General features: G+C 54.5%; 3 protein-coding genes across 3 annotated transcripts; 1 reads left to right on the top strand and 2 right to left on the bottom strand.

The window, feature by feature from the left end:
* Positions 1-25: 25 nt before the first annotated feature.
* Positions 26-4,283, bottom strand: TGME49_231040 (3' exoribonuclease family, domain 1 domain-containing protein). Its single transcript, XM_018780282.1, has 6 exons — positions 3,410-4,283; positions 2,904-2,954; positions 2,332-2,474; positions 2,062-2,112; positions 1,227-1,277; positions 26-607 (listed from the first exon to the last, which is right to left on the bottom strand). Exons 1-6 carry the CDS (start codon positions 4,077-4,079, stop codon positions 548-550), a joined length of 1,026 nt encoding a protein of 341 aa, XP_018636860.1. The 5' UTR covers positions 4,080-4,283; the 3' UTR covers positions 26-547.
* Positions 4,284-5,835: 1,552 nt separating this feature from the next.
* TGME49_231030 (hypothetical protein) lies at positions 5,836-9,004 on the top strand (the record flags this gene model as incomplete). The annotated part of the gene is made up of 1 exon (XM_002367963.1): positions 5,836-9,004. One exon carries the CDS (start codon positions 5,836-5,838, stop codon positions 8,413-8,415), a length of 2,580 nt encoding a protein of 859 aa, XP_002368004.1. The 3' UTR covers positions 8,416-9,004.
* A 769-nt stretch (positions 9,005-9,773) lies between these two features.
* Positions 9,774-12,721, bottom strand: TGME49_231020 (hypothetical protein). The gene is made up of 3 exons (XM_002367962.1): positions 11,291-12,721; positions 10,489-10,595; positions 9,774-10,065 (listed from the first exon to the last, which is right to left on the bottom strand). The coding sequence occupies exons 1-3, from the start codon at positions 11,502-11,504 to the stop codon at positions 9,790-9,792; spliced, it is 597 nt and encodes a 198-aa protein (XP_002368003.1). The 5' UTR covers positions 11,505-12,721; the 3' UTR covers positions 9,774-9,789.
* Positions 12,722-13,034: the final 313 nt, after the last annotated feature.

Genomic DNA, 13,034 nt, shown 5'->3' with positions numbered 1-13,034 from the left:
CGGAGCGAAACATAGGCACAAAGCGACTAGTGCCCCGTTGCATGACAATTGCACAACTCAGCAAACCTCCTCCTCGGTTGATCATTAGCCACTATAAAGGCGGCCGACACGAAGTATCTGATAAGTTTGCGAGCGAGCAGAAAAATCCAGATCGTCTCAGTTCGGTCAAAAGCTTCACAGTCACTGAATACGCCCGAGTAGCTCAGAAATTTCACAGACGACTGTGATGCAACGCGCCATGAAAAAATTCAACTGCCTGCATCTTGAACATGGCGATGGTTCGTTAACAACATCGCATATAGGTGAGTAACTGAAAGACCCTGATAATTAACGGACCACTGCAACGCGAAAATGAAGAGGATCCCAGTGCACGAAGGGCGTTCGCCGGAGAACGGAGCGGGCACTGACAAACCTCAAGTGCAGCAGCCGGCAGAGCAGAGCGACTTGGAAGCGTAAAAATGTCGAGACATAAGTGGCGTTTCCACACGCCAACTTGCCAGCAGGCAGTTTTGTTGGGATTCTGCCTGCGGTCCCTTTTCGTCTTTCGTCATTTAAGGACACGATCACCGAAACGAATCCGCCGACTCGCGGCTTCTAGTATCGTTACCTGCAGGGAATAAACAGAGACTCACAGTCTTACAGTGACGCACAGCATCGTCCCACACACGAGACCCTGGCAAAAGAGTCGGTGCTTGATGTTGCTCCAACCGTGAACCCTATGTCCACGTCAGTTGATCGTCTCCATATTTCGCCATACCCATTCCCCTCTATGGGAGTGACAGAACGAAGTCGTAGAAACTAAAGCACGCCCGCTCCTCACTACAGACACACCACGCCCAATCGCCGCAACGTTATGCCGCACTCATTCACGCCTTCTCGTGCGCTGTAATCCGCTCAGATGAAAATATGACTCATACAAAGTAAACGCTCGCGTCCCTAAAACCGCTTCGAATCAGTGCTTTACGTTCTATTGCGGCGGTCTTCAGTCTAGGCTTCATGACCTGGAAGAAGCTTCTGAACCGGCACGGGGGGGAGCGACAAGTGCGACTGTGGAATATGGGGCTCCTGATGTTTACACAGTCGGCGAGCAACGGATCACATCGAACACATTTCAGCAGCGCTGCGCCTATGCTATAAGAGAAATCTTGTAACACTGATAGATCCAACATGTATCTTAAGTGGAGCAAACACACCCGCAGACCAAGAATTATTGCTGATGGACTTGCCTTCATTGCCTCCCCGACTTCTCGGCATCCTGCTGCGCAAGCCTCGTACATCTGTAAACATGCATTCAAGAAATCCTCACAACGATGGTGAATATAAGAAACCAAGCCCAATTGAAAGAAGGCCGCTGCAGTACCCACTCCACTGTTGTTACTGCTTCGAAAACGCCTGGCATGTTTCTACTGATCATCACATCCCACGGCACGACCAACAGGGAAATGTTGTTCGACATGAATCCCTCACTGCGACTCTTCTTAAGAGACGCCCGGTGGGTGTGAGCTTCACAAACTCTAGCTTCGTCCTCTGACTAGCTCTGGAGCGTCCTTTCCTTGTCAAACGGACACCGACAGTCTTTGCATTTTTCGAAAGAGGCTATGTTGCTAATGACACAACCGCCAATTCCCCCCGCTAATCAGACTACTCAAACGAAAAAATTTGGGCAACTGCACACTGCGTATCGTTTCCCACGATATGCTTGCTTCTCTTCTTAGAAGCTGACCGCTGTGAAAAAATGTAGGAACACCAGTCCAAACGCTCAAACGCAATCTTGCCGGCCCCTGTAAAGGGTCCTCACAGTTCACGGTCCCTGCGTCTCACCACCGTCACGCCTTGCACCAGCATATGGAGAAAGAGAAAAGTCTCCTTTTTCACCTTTATAAGTCCAGTGTCACGCCCCGCTCGCAAATGCCAGCCAGCGGTGCCGTTCTTACCCCCGCGCCGTAACAGCCTTTGCACTTTCTGCATCCTTTTATATACGTCATTTACGCAAAGGCGGACCCCTTCACTTCTGGGTGTAGTATCTCAGGTGTCGAAAGGAAGCATTGCAAAAGCACGTACCTGCTCAAAGACGTCAGTGGAGACTTGGCCGTCCAATTGAAGAAGAGACACCTGACGAGAGCAGCACGGGGCCGGAGGCATCACTAGCCATTATCCTACCCCGCACGCTAAAAGCATTCCGTTTACTCTATTTCATCTCCAACATGATATGTAGAGAGATTTTGCGTGTCGCTGTTGTCAGTTGCAGCAACATAGTCAAGAGGGGTCAGCGAACGATAATTCACCTGCCTTCGCAATGCATCGCGAGGCGAAACGAAAACAGCAACTTACCTCACCAGAAGACACAAGCATCGCCAAAGTCAGACTCGGAGCCCCAGTCTGTAGCTCAGCTCGAGGAGGGTCCAGAAGAGGCGTCAGTTGACGAGGCATGTACACGCACGACATTGCCGCAACGAAGTCTTTCGTGGCAATGCCTGCATACCGGCCAGAAAAAAGGTGCACTGCTAGATTCTAGTCAAGCGGCCTATCATAACTCTGCCACATTTCTACTTGCCTGATAGCGTCACTGAGACCAAATGGAAGCCTCGACTGCAACTGCCTCATGCGGTCAAATCCTCATGCCCGAAGTGTTCCTGTTCGTTAAGTTCTGTGGTCGGGACAGTACGTGTATCACTGAAGTATTCACAGGCGTATATATATATATATATATTATATATACCTATACAAATATACACGTGTTCAGTTCACGCAGTTATGCGCCACTGCGTGACTGCGTGCACGCACGCAGAACCAAATACACGCGTTCCCTCTCGGTTGCTTTCCACGACAAGAAACACACCGAACCGATTTTTTGCTCAGAAGAGGAACGTGAGGAAGAGGCCATACGAACGCCGAGACCTTACCTGCATCAACAAGGGCGAGACTTGCGGCGCTGATGGACGCTGCCAATATTCCTGACAACAAAGTACGATGCGAGGGGGAGGTCACAATTTGCAGGCCACAAAGCACGCTGAAAAACTCACCATGAACTATTTAGCAACAAACAACAGATGCTCCGCCCCCTGGAGGGCGACTCAAAACCGTGGGTTTGTCTTCGTTCCCAAGTCGTTCATTTATTGAAGCCAAGATCGCAACACTTTGAGCTCCAATTTGCTTGACGAGAGGATCTCCAGCCTTTATTGCTAAACAGAACGCTAGGCTAAACGTCTGCGTCACCCACCCATGATCCCCGGAGGCTGTGCATGCACCGCAACTTGGGTACCCGCACACGCGACGGTAGACGATGATCTTCGGAAAAGCTCAGAATCATAGATTTCTGCACCATCGTCGATGTCGTTCTCGATTTCCTGCCACCGAGAGACACAAGTTAGTGTCTGCGTGCGGTCCGACCCGCCTCCAGGCCGCTTACCTCCGTCGTTTTCGACGACGTGGACGAACAGACAAATGAGGGACCGCGGGCAGGTATCTGCAAGGATGACACTTTCGACGACTTTGCGGACACCTAGAGCGACTTCATGTTCCTCTGCAGCTCCTCCACTCCGCGTCACATCTGCCCGCCAGTCGCCGCTGAAGGGGGCGATGCCTACGCGACAGAGCAGGGACGCGCGCTCCGCTGCGCCTCCAGAGCCTGCTGCCCCGCCCTGGCCGAGTACGCTGTCCGCACCTGAAGCGTCGAAGCCCTCCTCGAGGACGCCACGCTCGCTCCACCCGCCACCAGAGGCCGACACCAGAGCTCGACTTGCGTTGCCTGCACCCGCGGGAAGCGGCCTGGGGCCAAAGACAAACGCAGCCACTTTCGTGCTGCCGAAGGAGACCAAGCTACGGCCGTCCGCATGCGTGCCGACGCCACCAGAGGCAAAAGGAGCAAGGTTGTTCTCTTCGCTCTCCACTGAAGAGTCAGCTTTTCGCGGGTCGGAGGCGGAAGCAGGGCGAGCAGACGGCGAAGGAAGCAGGGAGGGAACGCAAGTCGAGAAACGCAGTTCCCTCAGCTCGTGGGGCCGGCGTCCATCTGCGCGGAGAAACTCCAGGGAGGGAAAGAGCGTGGACAGGGGGTCCGAAGGCAGCTGTTGGCTGGCCATGGTGTGAGATGTTAAGACGACGAAGAAACGCGGGGACACAGACACAGACAAACGCGCTCAGCCGCAGGCGTACCCGGCTGTCGGAATGGACGTAAAGGTCTAGTCCATCGCGTGAGTCAGTTCAAAGGGACAGGTCGCGCGGGAAGAAACAAGAACTCCCAGATTAACAGACCGTCGTCATTTCATCAGACTACTTGTGAACGGGATTCACACCAAAGCGACCTACCCTCTTCACATTCTCAATTCACTAGGCATATCCTGAGCTCCAACGACAACGAAGTGGAAGGCGGAAACATGGGAAGAGAAGCAGGCAAAGCGTAGGAAGAATTGAAGAAATCAGGCATTCGCCCTTTTCGCAGTTGAAGACCATTAACAACTCGGTAACGCAATTGCTGCAGCGAGTTGTCAGCCATGCTCAGAAAAAACGCGGCACGAATGTGAAGAGACTGGAAAGGAGTGACAAGCAGCAGAGAGGCTACTTTTAGACCGGAGCAAGGCAACACATACGCAAGGTTGACCTTGATGCAAGAGAACGGCGTGAGACAACGAATACGAGGGCTGGCGGAAACGACAGTGTCAGGCAGCTGCGAGGGACTTGGACCTACAGGAGACTGTTGAAGACGGATATCCCAGACACATCAGACCAAGGGAAAGCTGAACTAAGACGAGATTTGTTGCGCGTGCATTCTGATTCTCCTCTGGAAGGATAACGACATATTTTCATTGCAAGAGAATAACAAAAGATGCCGTTGAGTCGTCCGGTGCCACCAAATGCGCACAGGGTCGTGCGGGTTCCACCGACAAATCACAGCCTGCGTCTCAGTTGAGTCAGCCAGTTTAGGAAAGTCAACAGCGGGCACCGTATTCGGTCCGTAATACAACTTCGACAAAAAATGAAGAATCCCTACTCCCACCCCGGTAGGTATCGATGCATGCGCGCCTCCGCGGAGCCTGTCGATGCATGCCTACCAGCCCTGCACCTTTTCTACGATCGGAAAATCCGGTGTCCTACCAGCATGCAGACGAGAGGAGCTGGGCAGCTGGGATGCAGCGGTGACAGAGAGAAACAAACAAATTCAAGGATGCCCGACTGAGTTTTTGTCACTTTATCAGGCTCTTCACTTCCTCCCTTGCGTTTTAACGCCGGTGGCGGGTGTATGTACACTTCGCTTATGCGCGGAGTCGCCCAGTTTGTCTGCCAGTGTCTGGAGCGGGTTGCATGTTGTCTTCACTTGTTTTCTTTGCTTCTGGACTGCATTTACCGTGGAAACAGGTCTTTTCAGCGTTAAAGAAGGAGAATCTCTCGTTTATCCCGTTTTCCCCTGTTCACCTTCGAATCAACGCTCTTCCAATGTTCCGCCCGAGCCTTCTTTTCCGGCAGGTGGCACACTGTCCAAGCAACGGAGATCTACTCTTGTAGACGGTCTGCTGTTTTCCCCGTTTTCGCGCCCGTGATTCGCTTTGTTCATCCGCAGTTCGCTTTCTCTCACTTCTTCGTTTTTAGGCCACTGGGCTGCGTTTTTTTCCGTAGCCGCCGCTGCGATCCGCCGCCCACTCAGCGGCGGCAAGTCGGCGGCGTCCGGGAGCAAAAACGCGAACATACGGTGTTAAATCTCTCCATCGCCGTTGAAGAGTCGATATTCCTTCCCTCTCTGCCTCGAGATGCTACTAGACCGGAGCGCTCGGGTCCCGTCCCCGTTCTGCCGAATCTGTGCCCGCCTCACTCCTGCCCCTGTTGCACTCCCTTGCGGCAATTATGGTGATATGCGTGGAGTGTTCGGTTCCCCTTTCGTCGACATGCCGGCGCTTTCCACCTCACTTCCAAAACATCCGGTTGGCGCGGTGTGCCGCCTGCGGTAAGACTGCGGACAAGTATGTTGAGTACGAGGTCCTGCTGATTTTCATCGACCTGCTGCTCCACAAACCGCAGGCGTACCGCCACCTTATCTTCAACCGCCTGCCGTATGCGGAGACCGGCGTCCCGCCCTCGGTTCGGAACTTCGCCGTCGTCTGCATTCTCTTCGACACCTACACGCGCTGGTTTCTTCTGCATGCGAGTCTGGCGAGAGCCTACTTCCAGCACGCGAAAGAACGCACTGCCGCTCGGGGCTACGACTTCTCTTCCCACGGTGATGAGCGAGCCGAGTCTCCTGGCGCGCGCGCTAGATCCGCAGCTGGTAATACACCGTGGCCTCTGGCTGCAGAGGAGGCGTCACCAGACGGAGCGAACGCGCATGGTCAGGACAGTTTCCGCCGCAGTTCCCACGAGGGAGGTCGGCCGTGTTTGCCTGTCGAGCAGGCCAACACGGAGGTTTTTTGCCAAGAGGAGAGTTACGGGGATCCGCGGCGCGACGCTCTCAGCGACTCCACCTCGCACACGTTCGGTGCGGAGAACCTCAGGGCCGCGACGCGGGACGAGGTTGCCGACGACGTTTGGCAGAACTCGTCGCTCTCTGAATTCTCAGACGTTTCTGAGCTCGACTACGAAGCGGAGAGCTGCATCTCAGTGGGACGCAGGCGGTTTCGCTGGAGGCGCGGCTGCGCGCTCGAAAACGCGCCCGAGTCTCCGTTGGACGCGGAGCCGTTCAGCCCGTCCCCGGATTTCTGGCGCCGGACGCGCCGCAGAAGAAGACGCTCGTTGTGGTGTTCGCCTTTCTACCTCGGCGTAGGGGTCGTGACCTTCGTCGCCTTCAGTCTCCTGTCGTCCGGGAGAGATCGGTTTCGCCTGTGCTCGCTGGCGCCCCGCCACCTGGTCAAGAGGACTCCTGACGCGCTGTTGAAACTGTCGTCTGCGTCGCGGCCCTCAGACTGGCCGGCGGTGCCGCAGGGCTCGCTGACGCACACTGTTGGGAGGCAGGTTGGCTTTGAGCACATCGAGTCGCGTTTTGGTGACGGACGGAGGCGCGCGGCTCCTGTGGAGGGTCTCGCCTCTCTCCCCCCTGCCGCTTCACTGGCCAGCCCGCCCACCGCCTCTCCCGTTTGTCTCGGAGACGACACACAAGACCGCCCGGTTTGTCCGCCCCCAGTGCTCCAGTGGGAGATAGAGGCCGAGGACACTGCCCTGTCCCCGATCCGCGAGCGCAAGCCAGGCAGCGACATGCCCGTGTCGCAAGCCGACGTGCACGCAGACGTGCTGCGGTGGCTGCTGCAGAGCAGCCCTTTGGCTGCCTGGGATCTCCAGGTTTTTATCATTGCGCAGTGCACTTTGGACTTCTTCGTCTACCTCTTTTCGGCGATCGCTTTCACATGGGTCTTCGTTCGCTGGCACTACGGCTCTCGTGTCTTTTACTGTGGGTGGGAGGACGCTGCGCAAGAACCTGAACGCGCACGGTCCGGACGTAGGCTTGGCGGCTCTCGAGAGCTGGATGCGTGTGTTATGGGAGAAGCAGAGACTCGGACTCGTCACCTCGCGGGCGCCTGGCTCAAAACCATGGAGAGGTCCGCGAAGGCGACGTGGACCGCGCTGCGTCGCCGGATCGAGGCCTCAGCAGCGTGGTTGCATGCGCTGTGTCTGGGGACGGGGAGGGCATCGAGGGAAGAACAGCAGAGACCGACGCTGAGTCGCGAGACGCTCGGCGAAGCGCGCATGCTTGAGGTGCCAGGCGCGTCGACCAGTACTGCTTTCGGAAACGACAGCCACCCTGCGCACCGGGAAAGAAGCCAGGCAACCCGTGGCCACTCGGAGCTTCGCCCGCCATCCCAGCGAGAGCCGCATCGACTGCATCCATCGCGAGAGAAAAAGGCGGATGCAGTGTCATACGTTCTGGGAGACGAGGGACATGCTGAGCGCGAGGAGGGAAGGAGGAGCGCTGTGTCTGTGGGACAGTTTTGCTTCTCAGAGGAAGCTGCGAAGACAGCTGAGAAGCGCGGCCTGCGTGTGACGTTTGTCCTGCGGGGACGAAAGGCGAGAGGCAACCGACCCGAGCAGGGAGAGCAGAACAGGGCCGTGATTGTCAAGTACAACTACCTCGCCGCCGCCTTGATTGTGTCTATGTTTGGGAAGATGGCGACGCTGCTGATGATGGCTTGGGAAGAGAACCTGCATCTTCAGCACTTCGTGTCTTTCTTCACCCTCACTTCGAACGTGGTCGCCGTCAGCGTCTTCTTGAACGGCGCGCACCCCGTCGCGTCTGTGCTCATCGTGTTGGGCGCAGTTGCTGCGAAGGCGCTCGCGCGGCTCGTGCAAATTCTGCTCCTCCCGCCTCTCAAGTTCCCCGCCTTCGGAATCGTCACACCCAGTCTCTACGGCGGCACCCTCGCCCACCTGTCGCCGCTCTCCCTCCTCTCTCGAGACGCCCAGTGGGCCATGTCGTTTGTCCTGGATCTCGTCACGTGAGGCGCGGCGACGCGCATTGCCTTGTCGCGGGCACATTCGCACGCATGCGCGCTTCAGAGAAGCAGCGAAATGCGTTTCAAACTTTCTGGCGTCACAGGTTTTTTTTCGAGACACCTGGGATGGCGTATCGAAAGAAGCAAGGGAACGTGTCGAATTTGTGTTTGCGAGGGTTGCCGAGAAAGCCGGGGCGGCCTACGGATAGGTGCGTGCATGTGGAAGCCCCGCAGAGTAGTGTGGCAAAATGTATTTTTGTCTGTCTTGGCGCGGCGTCTTTCAACGTTGTGAAGAGGCCAGCGACGCTTCGTTACGAGTGCATGTGGAAAGGACCTCTCCACTGTCCCGCGCCTCTCCCTGCATCCGAGGACTTTTTTCTTCGTTTCTGCCAGAGGGGAGCCTCCGAGAGGGGCTACATGTTTTGCCTTCTCTCGTTCGGCGTCTTGCGTGCGATCGCAGGTGCCGTCTCATTTCCGCGATAGGAAGTTCCAGTGACGTCGAGCGAACGCTCAAGATATCTTCTGTGGCCAATGTGACGACTCGACACACCAGGAACCGTTTTCACACTTCTTAAAGGAAACTGCATGCAATGTTGGCTCTCGTTCCCATGCAACCCGGGAAGTGTTGCCCGCCCAGGCCAGAGGTAGCGAAAAGCAATCCGAGTCGAAGGTCCGCTAATGACACTGTCTCTTCGATCCCAGTACAGCTGCTTCCTGGATGATCCGTCTCTCTAGAGGTACTTACTCGAATTAATGTGTATGTATGTACATGTGCCCACGTGGGTGCGTACGTGAAAGGTGGTTGTTTCGCCACAGGTACACACTAGGGAAAAAAACGAGAAATGCATTGCCACTGGCTCCGACGTGCACTGGTGGAGGCGCTCTGTACAGACATGGCTGCAAACTGAGCAGGATGCTTGCCGAGGTCGATGGGCTTCTCTGCACTCAAAATGAATGCCGAGAAATGCTTGAGCACTTCGCCTCTCACTCCAGTTTGTTCACTGTTCTCTAGTGACAGTTTCGTAGGTCGCCCCACAGCTTCATGCTTCGCCGCCAGCAAGGCACAAACCTCTAACCATTGCGACATAAGGGTATTTGTGGAAATGCATGCGGCCTTGTGCAAGAACGAAACTGGAGACAAGGACACGCTCTCTCTGCGTAGATCCACCTTTGTTGGCCTCGCTATCCTTCTGCTCAGCGCGTCACATGCTCACAACTACATTTGAGAAGCACGTATTGCCTATTATATACTCGGCCACCTAATTTATACAAATATATATATATATATATACATATATATATATATATGCTGCACGTGTGTTTATCTGTGGTGGTGGGCGTACGGCATGTTGCCTCTGTTCTTTTGGTGGTGGCATTTCCATTACAAGAGCCTCCGTTTCTTAGTTTGTTGTCCGGCAAGATCGACGAGACATAGACGTTTGCATGGGAGAAAAAGGCCCTTGATATTTAAGGAGGCGTCTTCAAGAATCATGCGAGTCGCATCGCCCTCGCGCTTGAACGAGAGACACGTCCCCTTCAGAGTCCACGCGTTCCCCACAGGTGCCAGCTTCTTTGCCGCGCCCGGACCCCGCCGCAGCAAGCCGGGAGCTGCGGTGCTGCTAGCTCGGACACAGTCTGTCAAACTCGTCGCCATCACCTGCGAGAAAAGGCAGACTCATATGTCCATGAAAAAAGCGACAGTCGGCTCTCACGGTCATAAATATATCGATGAAAAGAACCTCACCAACAGCGCTCCTTGCACACTCGACCATCGGCAGAGTCTACGCCTATCTAACCTCTCTATCTACCTACCTATTTTTCTGTATCTTTGTCTCTACTAATCATCTGGATCTCTCTACTGCCATCTGTCTAGATCTGTTCAACTGCCTACCGATGTGAGGATGTTCATCGTGTTGAATCCACGCACCACTGTGAAAAAATGAAATGTTTACAGTAAAATGTTTGTGTGTATATATATACCTCTGTATGCGTGTAAACAACAGAAACGTGCATTGCTGTGGATAGGAGTATATTGATCTTGTGCCTTTCTGATATAGACTTCGTGAGGCAACGCACTCACCCGTTTGAAAGTTTGTTCGAGGAAAAGGATCTGCTGAGGAGTCAGGCGTCCATCCAAGGCAAAGGAGAGACACGTCTCCGTGAAGGCCGCGCCGATCGAAAGACATTCTGCGGAGTTTCACACGAAAGCACGACCACCAAAAAAATGCTTCTCATTGCAAACTACTGGACGTCTGCCACACTCATCCACAAATATATATATATATATATATACGTATGTATACATACCTGTATATAAATATATCTATATAGAAGCATGAATGCACTTGCATGTGCACCTATTAGTCTACGTTTATATCTATCGATATGTTATATGGATGTCAGTCGCACGCCATCTCGTGTTCTGGTCGATTCAAAGGCACCTTCCGACCCCTGGTGGACTGAGGCTGGAAACCTGCAGAGAGAAACTGACTTCACAAAGCGATCCCAGCACAGGAGAGCGCAGAGCCAGCGACCTACAACTGGGCAGTATCGCGGTTGAGGAAGATAGACGTACACAGACGAGAAAGAAAAAGAAAAACCCACGCAGAAGGAAAAGCAAGAAAACGAGAAGAGGAAGCGAACGGGAAGGCGCCACTGACGTCTGCTTTTCCTTGCATGCAGTCAGGCGCGTGAGCACCTAACACTACATAGACACGATGATACTCGCCTCGAACAGAGCTCAACGCGTGGGAGCTCCCCCTATAGTCGCCGCACAGAGCTCGCGTCTTTCTGTTTGACACTCTCTTCTCCGTATATAAGCCGACCACGACCATCCACCACACACGCGTGGGCTGTGCCGCTGAAGTTGAGCGAGAGCGTACCTTCTGGTTTGTCGAGAGCCACGAGGTTGTACGGATTCCAATTCCACGACGAGGCTGGAGAGTCGCTGGCGTCTTTGGCACGAGATTCAGCCGCCTTTTTATCTCCAGAGAGAGAAGCGTCGCGTCTTCCTCGCGTTAGACTCACCGGCACAGGAAGCGCTTCCGGGGCAGGGAGTGCGTGCGCGGACAGGAGCCCTTCCTCCGTGTTTTGCATTCTTTTTTGAGCCAGTTGCGCCTCACGAGAGACGCTCCGTCAGAAGCGAAATTCCTCAAACAGAGCCTCCAAGTTCGTCGAGATTCGTCACGGGCAGACGGGATGGGACCTGTATCCATGCACCACTCGGGAGCCTAGTCAGCTCGACTGAAGCTAAGGCATCAGGCGTCTTGCGGCCAGACAGACATAATCCCAATTCGTATGAATGGCGGAACCCGCCAGTGAAATGCAGCAGTTGCCGTAGCTGCAGACGGATGCTCCCTTGACGTTGGAGAAAATACACCCGCGTTACTGGAACCTCCCGTGTTGACAGCGAGAGAAAAGAAAACGTGCACAAAAGCAAACGAGGACGCGTTTCCGCAGTTCAACGTCAGCGTGGAATTCTGCTCACAGCTGCATGCACTCACGGGGAAAGCTGTGTTGACAAAGAGTGTAGAATCTGGGCGTGGCTGAGAGAGGTCGCAGACTCAGTCGTCTCTCGAGAAAGCAGATCGGATGCTCGAAAACGAATGAGAGAATGAACTGCCGACAAGCCTTCAGGGTTCAGCATGTGCAGCGAGGAGGACATGAATCGAGGACTCGCTTTTCCCCGACGGGTCAGAAGAAATAACGGTGGAAACTTCGCGCACACCACACACCTGACAAAGAATCCATGATTCGTCGAGCCACGACTCGCAACGAAGAGGAGCAGGCATTGCCAAAACACAAGACGGGACGAGGATCAGTGAGTGAGACGAAACAGAGATCCCAAGATAACGCAGAGAGAATCGGATAGAAAAAGGAGAGCGCGTGCGGATCTGGAAGAGCCGGAGGAGTAGAAAGAACACAAGTCATGCCAGGAGGTGCGCCGCAGAATTTTATAGGTCCTGAGTGCATGAGAAACAGCCACGGTTTCCTCGAGAGACATGCGACGCGAATCTGGACTCGCAGCTCCTCGTTTGCGGATGCCTCGACTTCTGTTCATGTGCTGAGGCAGAGTAACGCAGGAATTTCCGCCAACGTGCGCATGCGCTGGAACAAAAGTGATTTCATTTATGTGCACAGATCCTTGGTTGAGCAATAGGTGGCGGAAAACAGGCCGAATCCATTCCACTGAGACTGACGCGGTTTCTTTCGGCTTGGCTGGCGGGCGAACCTCGTTCGACTTTGCACTTCATCGTGCAGCGTAGCCGGTTGAGACGACTGTGCGGTCACCTCTCGCGGTTACTTCAGTCGTCTTACTGAGGTACGCGCTTCCACGAGAGCGAGAAACGCACACACGAGAGAAGCAAGGGATCCAGTGCATTCTGGAGTTGCATGCTCGAGATCGAGAGGGGGAACTACGACAAAGTCGGCACTCGCGTGTTCTCAAGCCTCGTGCATGCAATTGAAGGCGGCGTAGAGAGTCCGTCGCTGGGGACGCGCGAAGAAAACTTCGGTCTTGTCCGGCCGAAAGCGCTGCGGAAAACAAGGTTGGGGAGAAGGGCGACGCGGGTGTGGACAGGAACGAGTAAGAAAAGACTGCTCTTTTCGGCTGTTCTTGCTCTGGGG

The sequence above is a fragment of the Toxoplasma gondii genome, chromosome VIII (assembly GCF_000006565.2).
Source record: "Toxoplasma gondii ME49 chromosome VIII, whole genome shotgun sequence".
Taxonomy (NCBI): Eukaryota; Apicomplexa; class Conoidasida; order Eucoccidiorida; family Sarcocystidae; genus Toxoplasma; species Toxoplasma gondii.
Note: the sequence above shows the minus strand (reverse complement) of the source record. Positions and strands in the feature narration are given on the sequence as shown.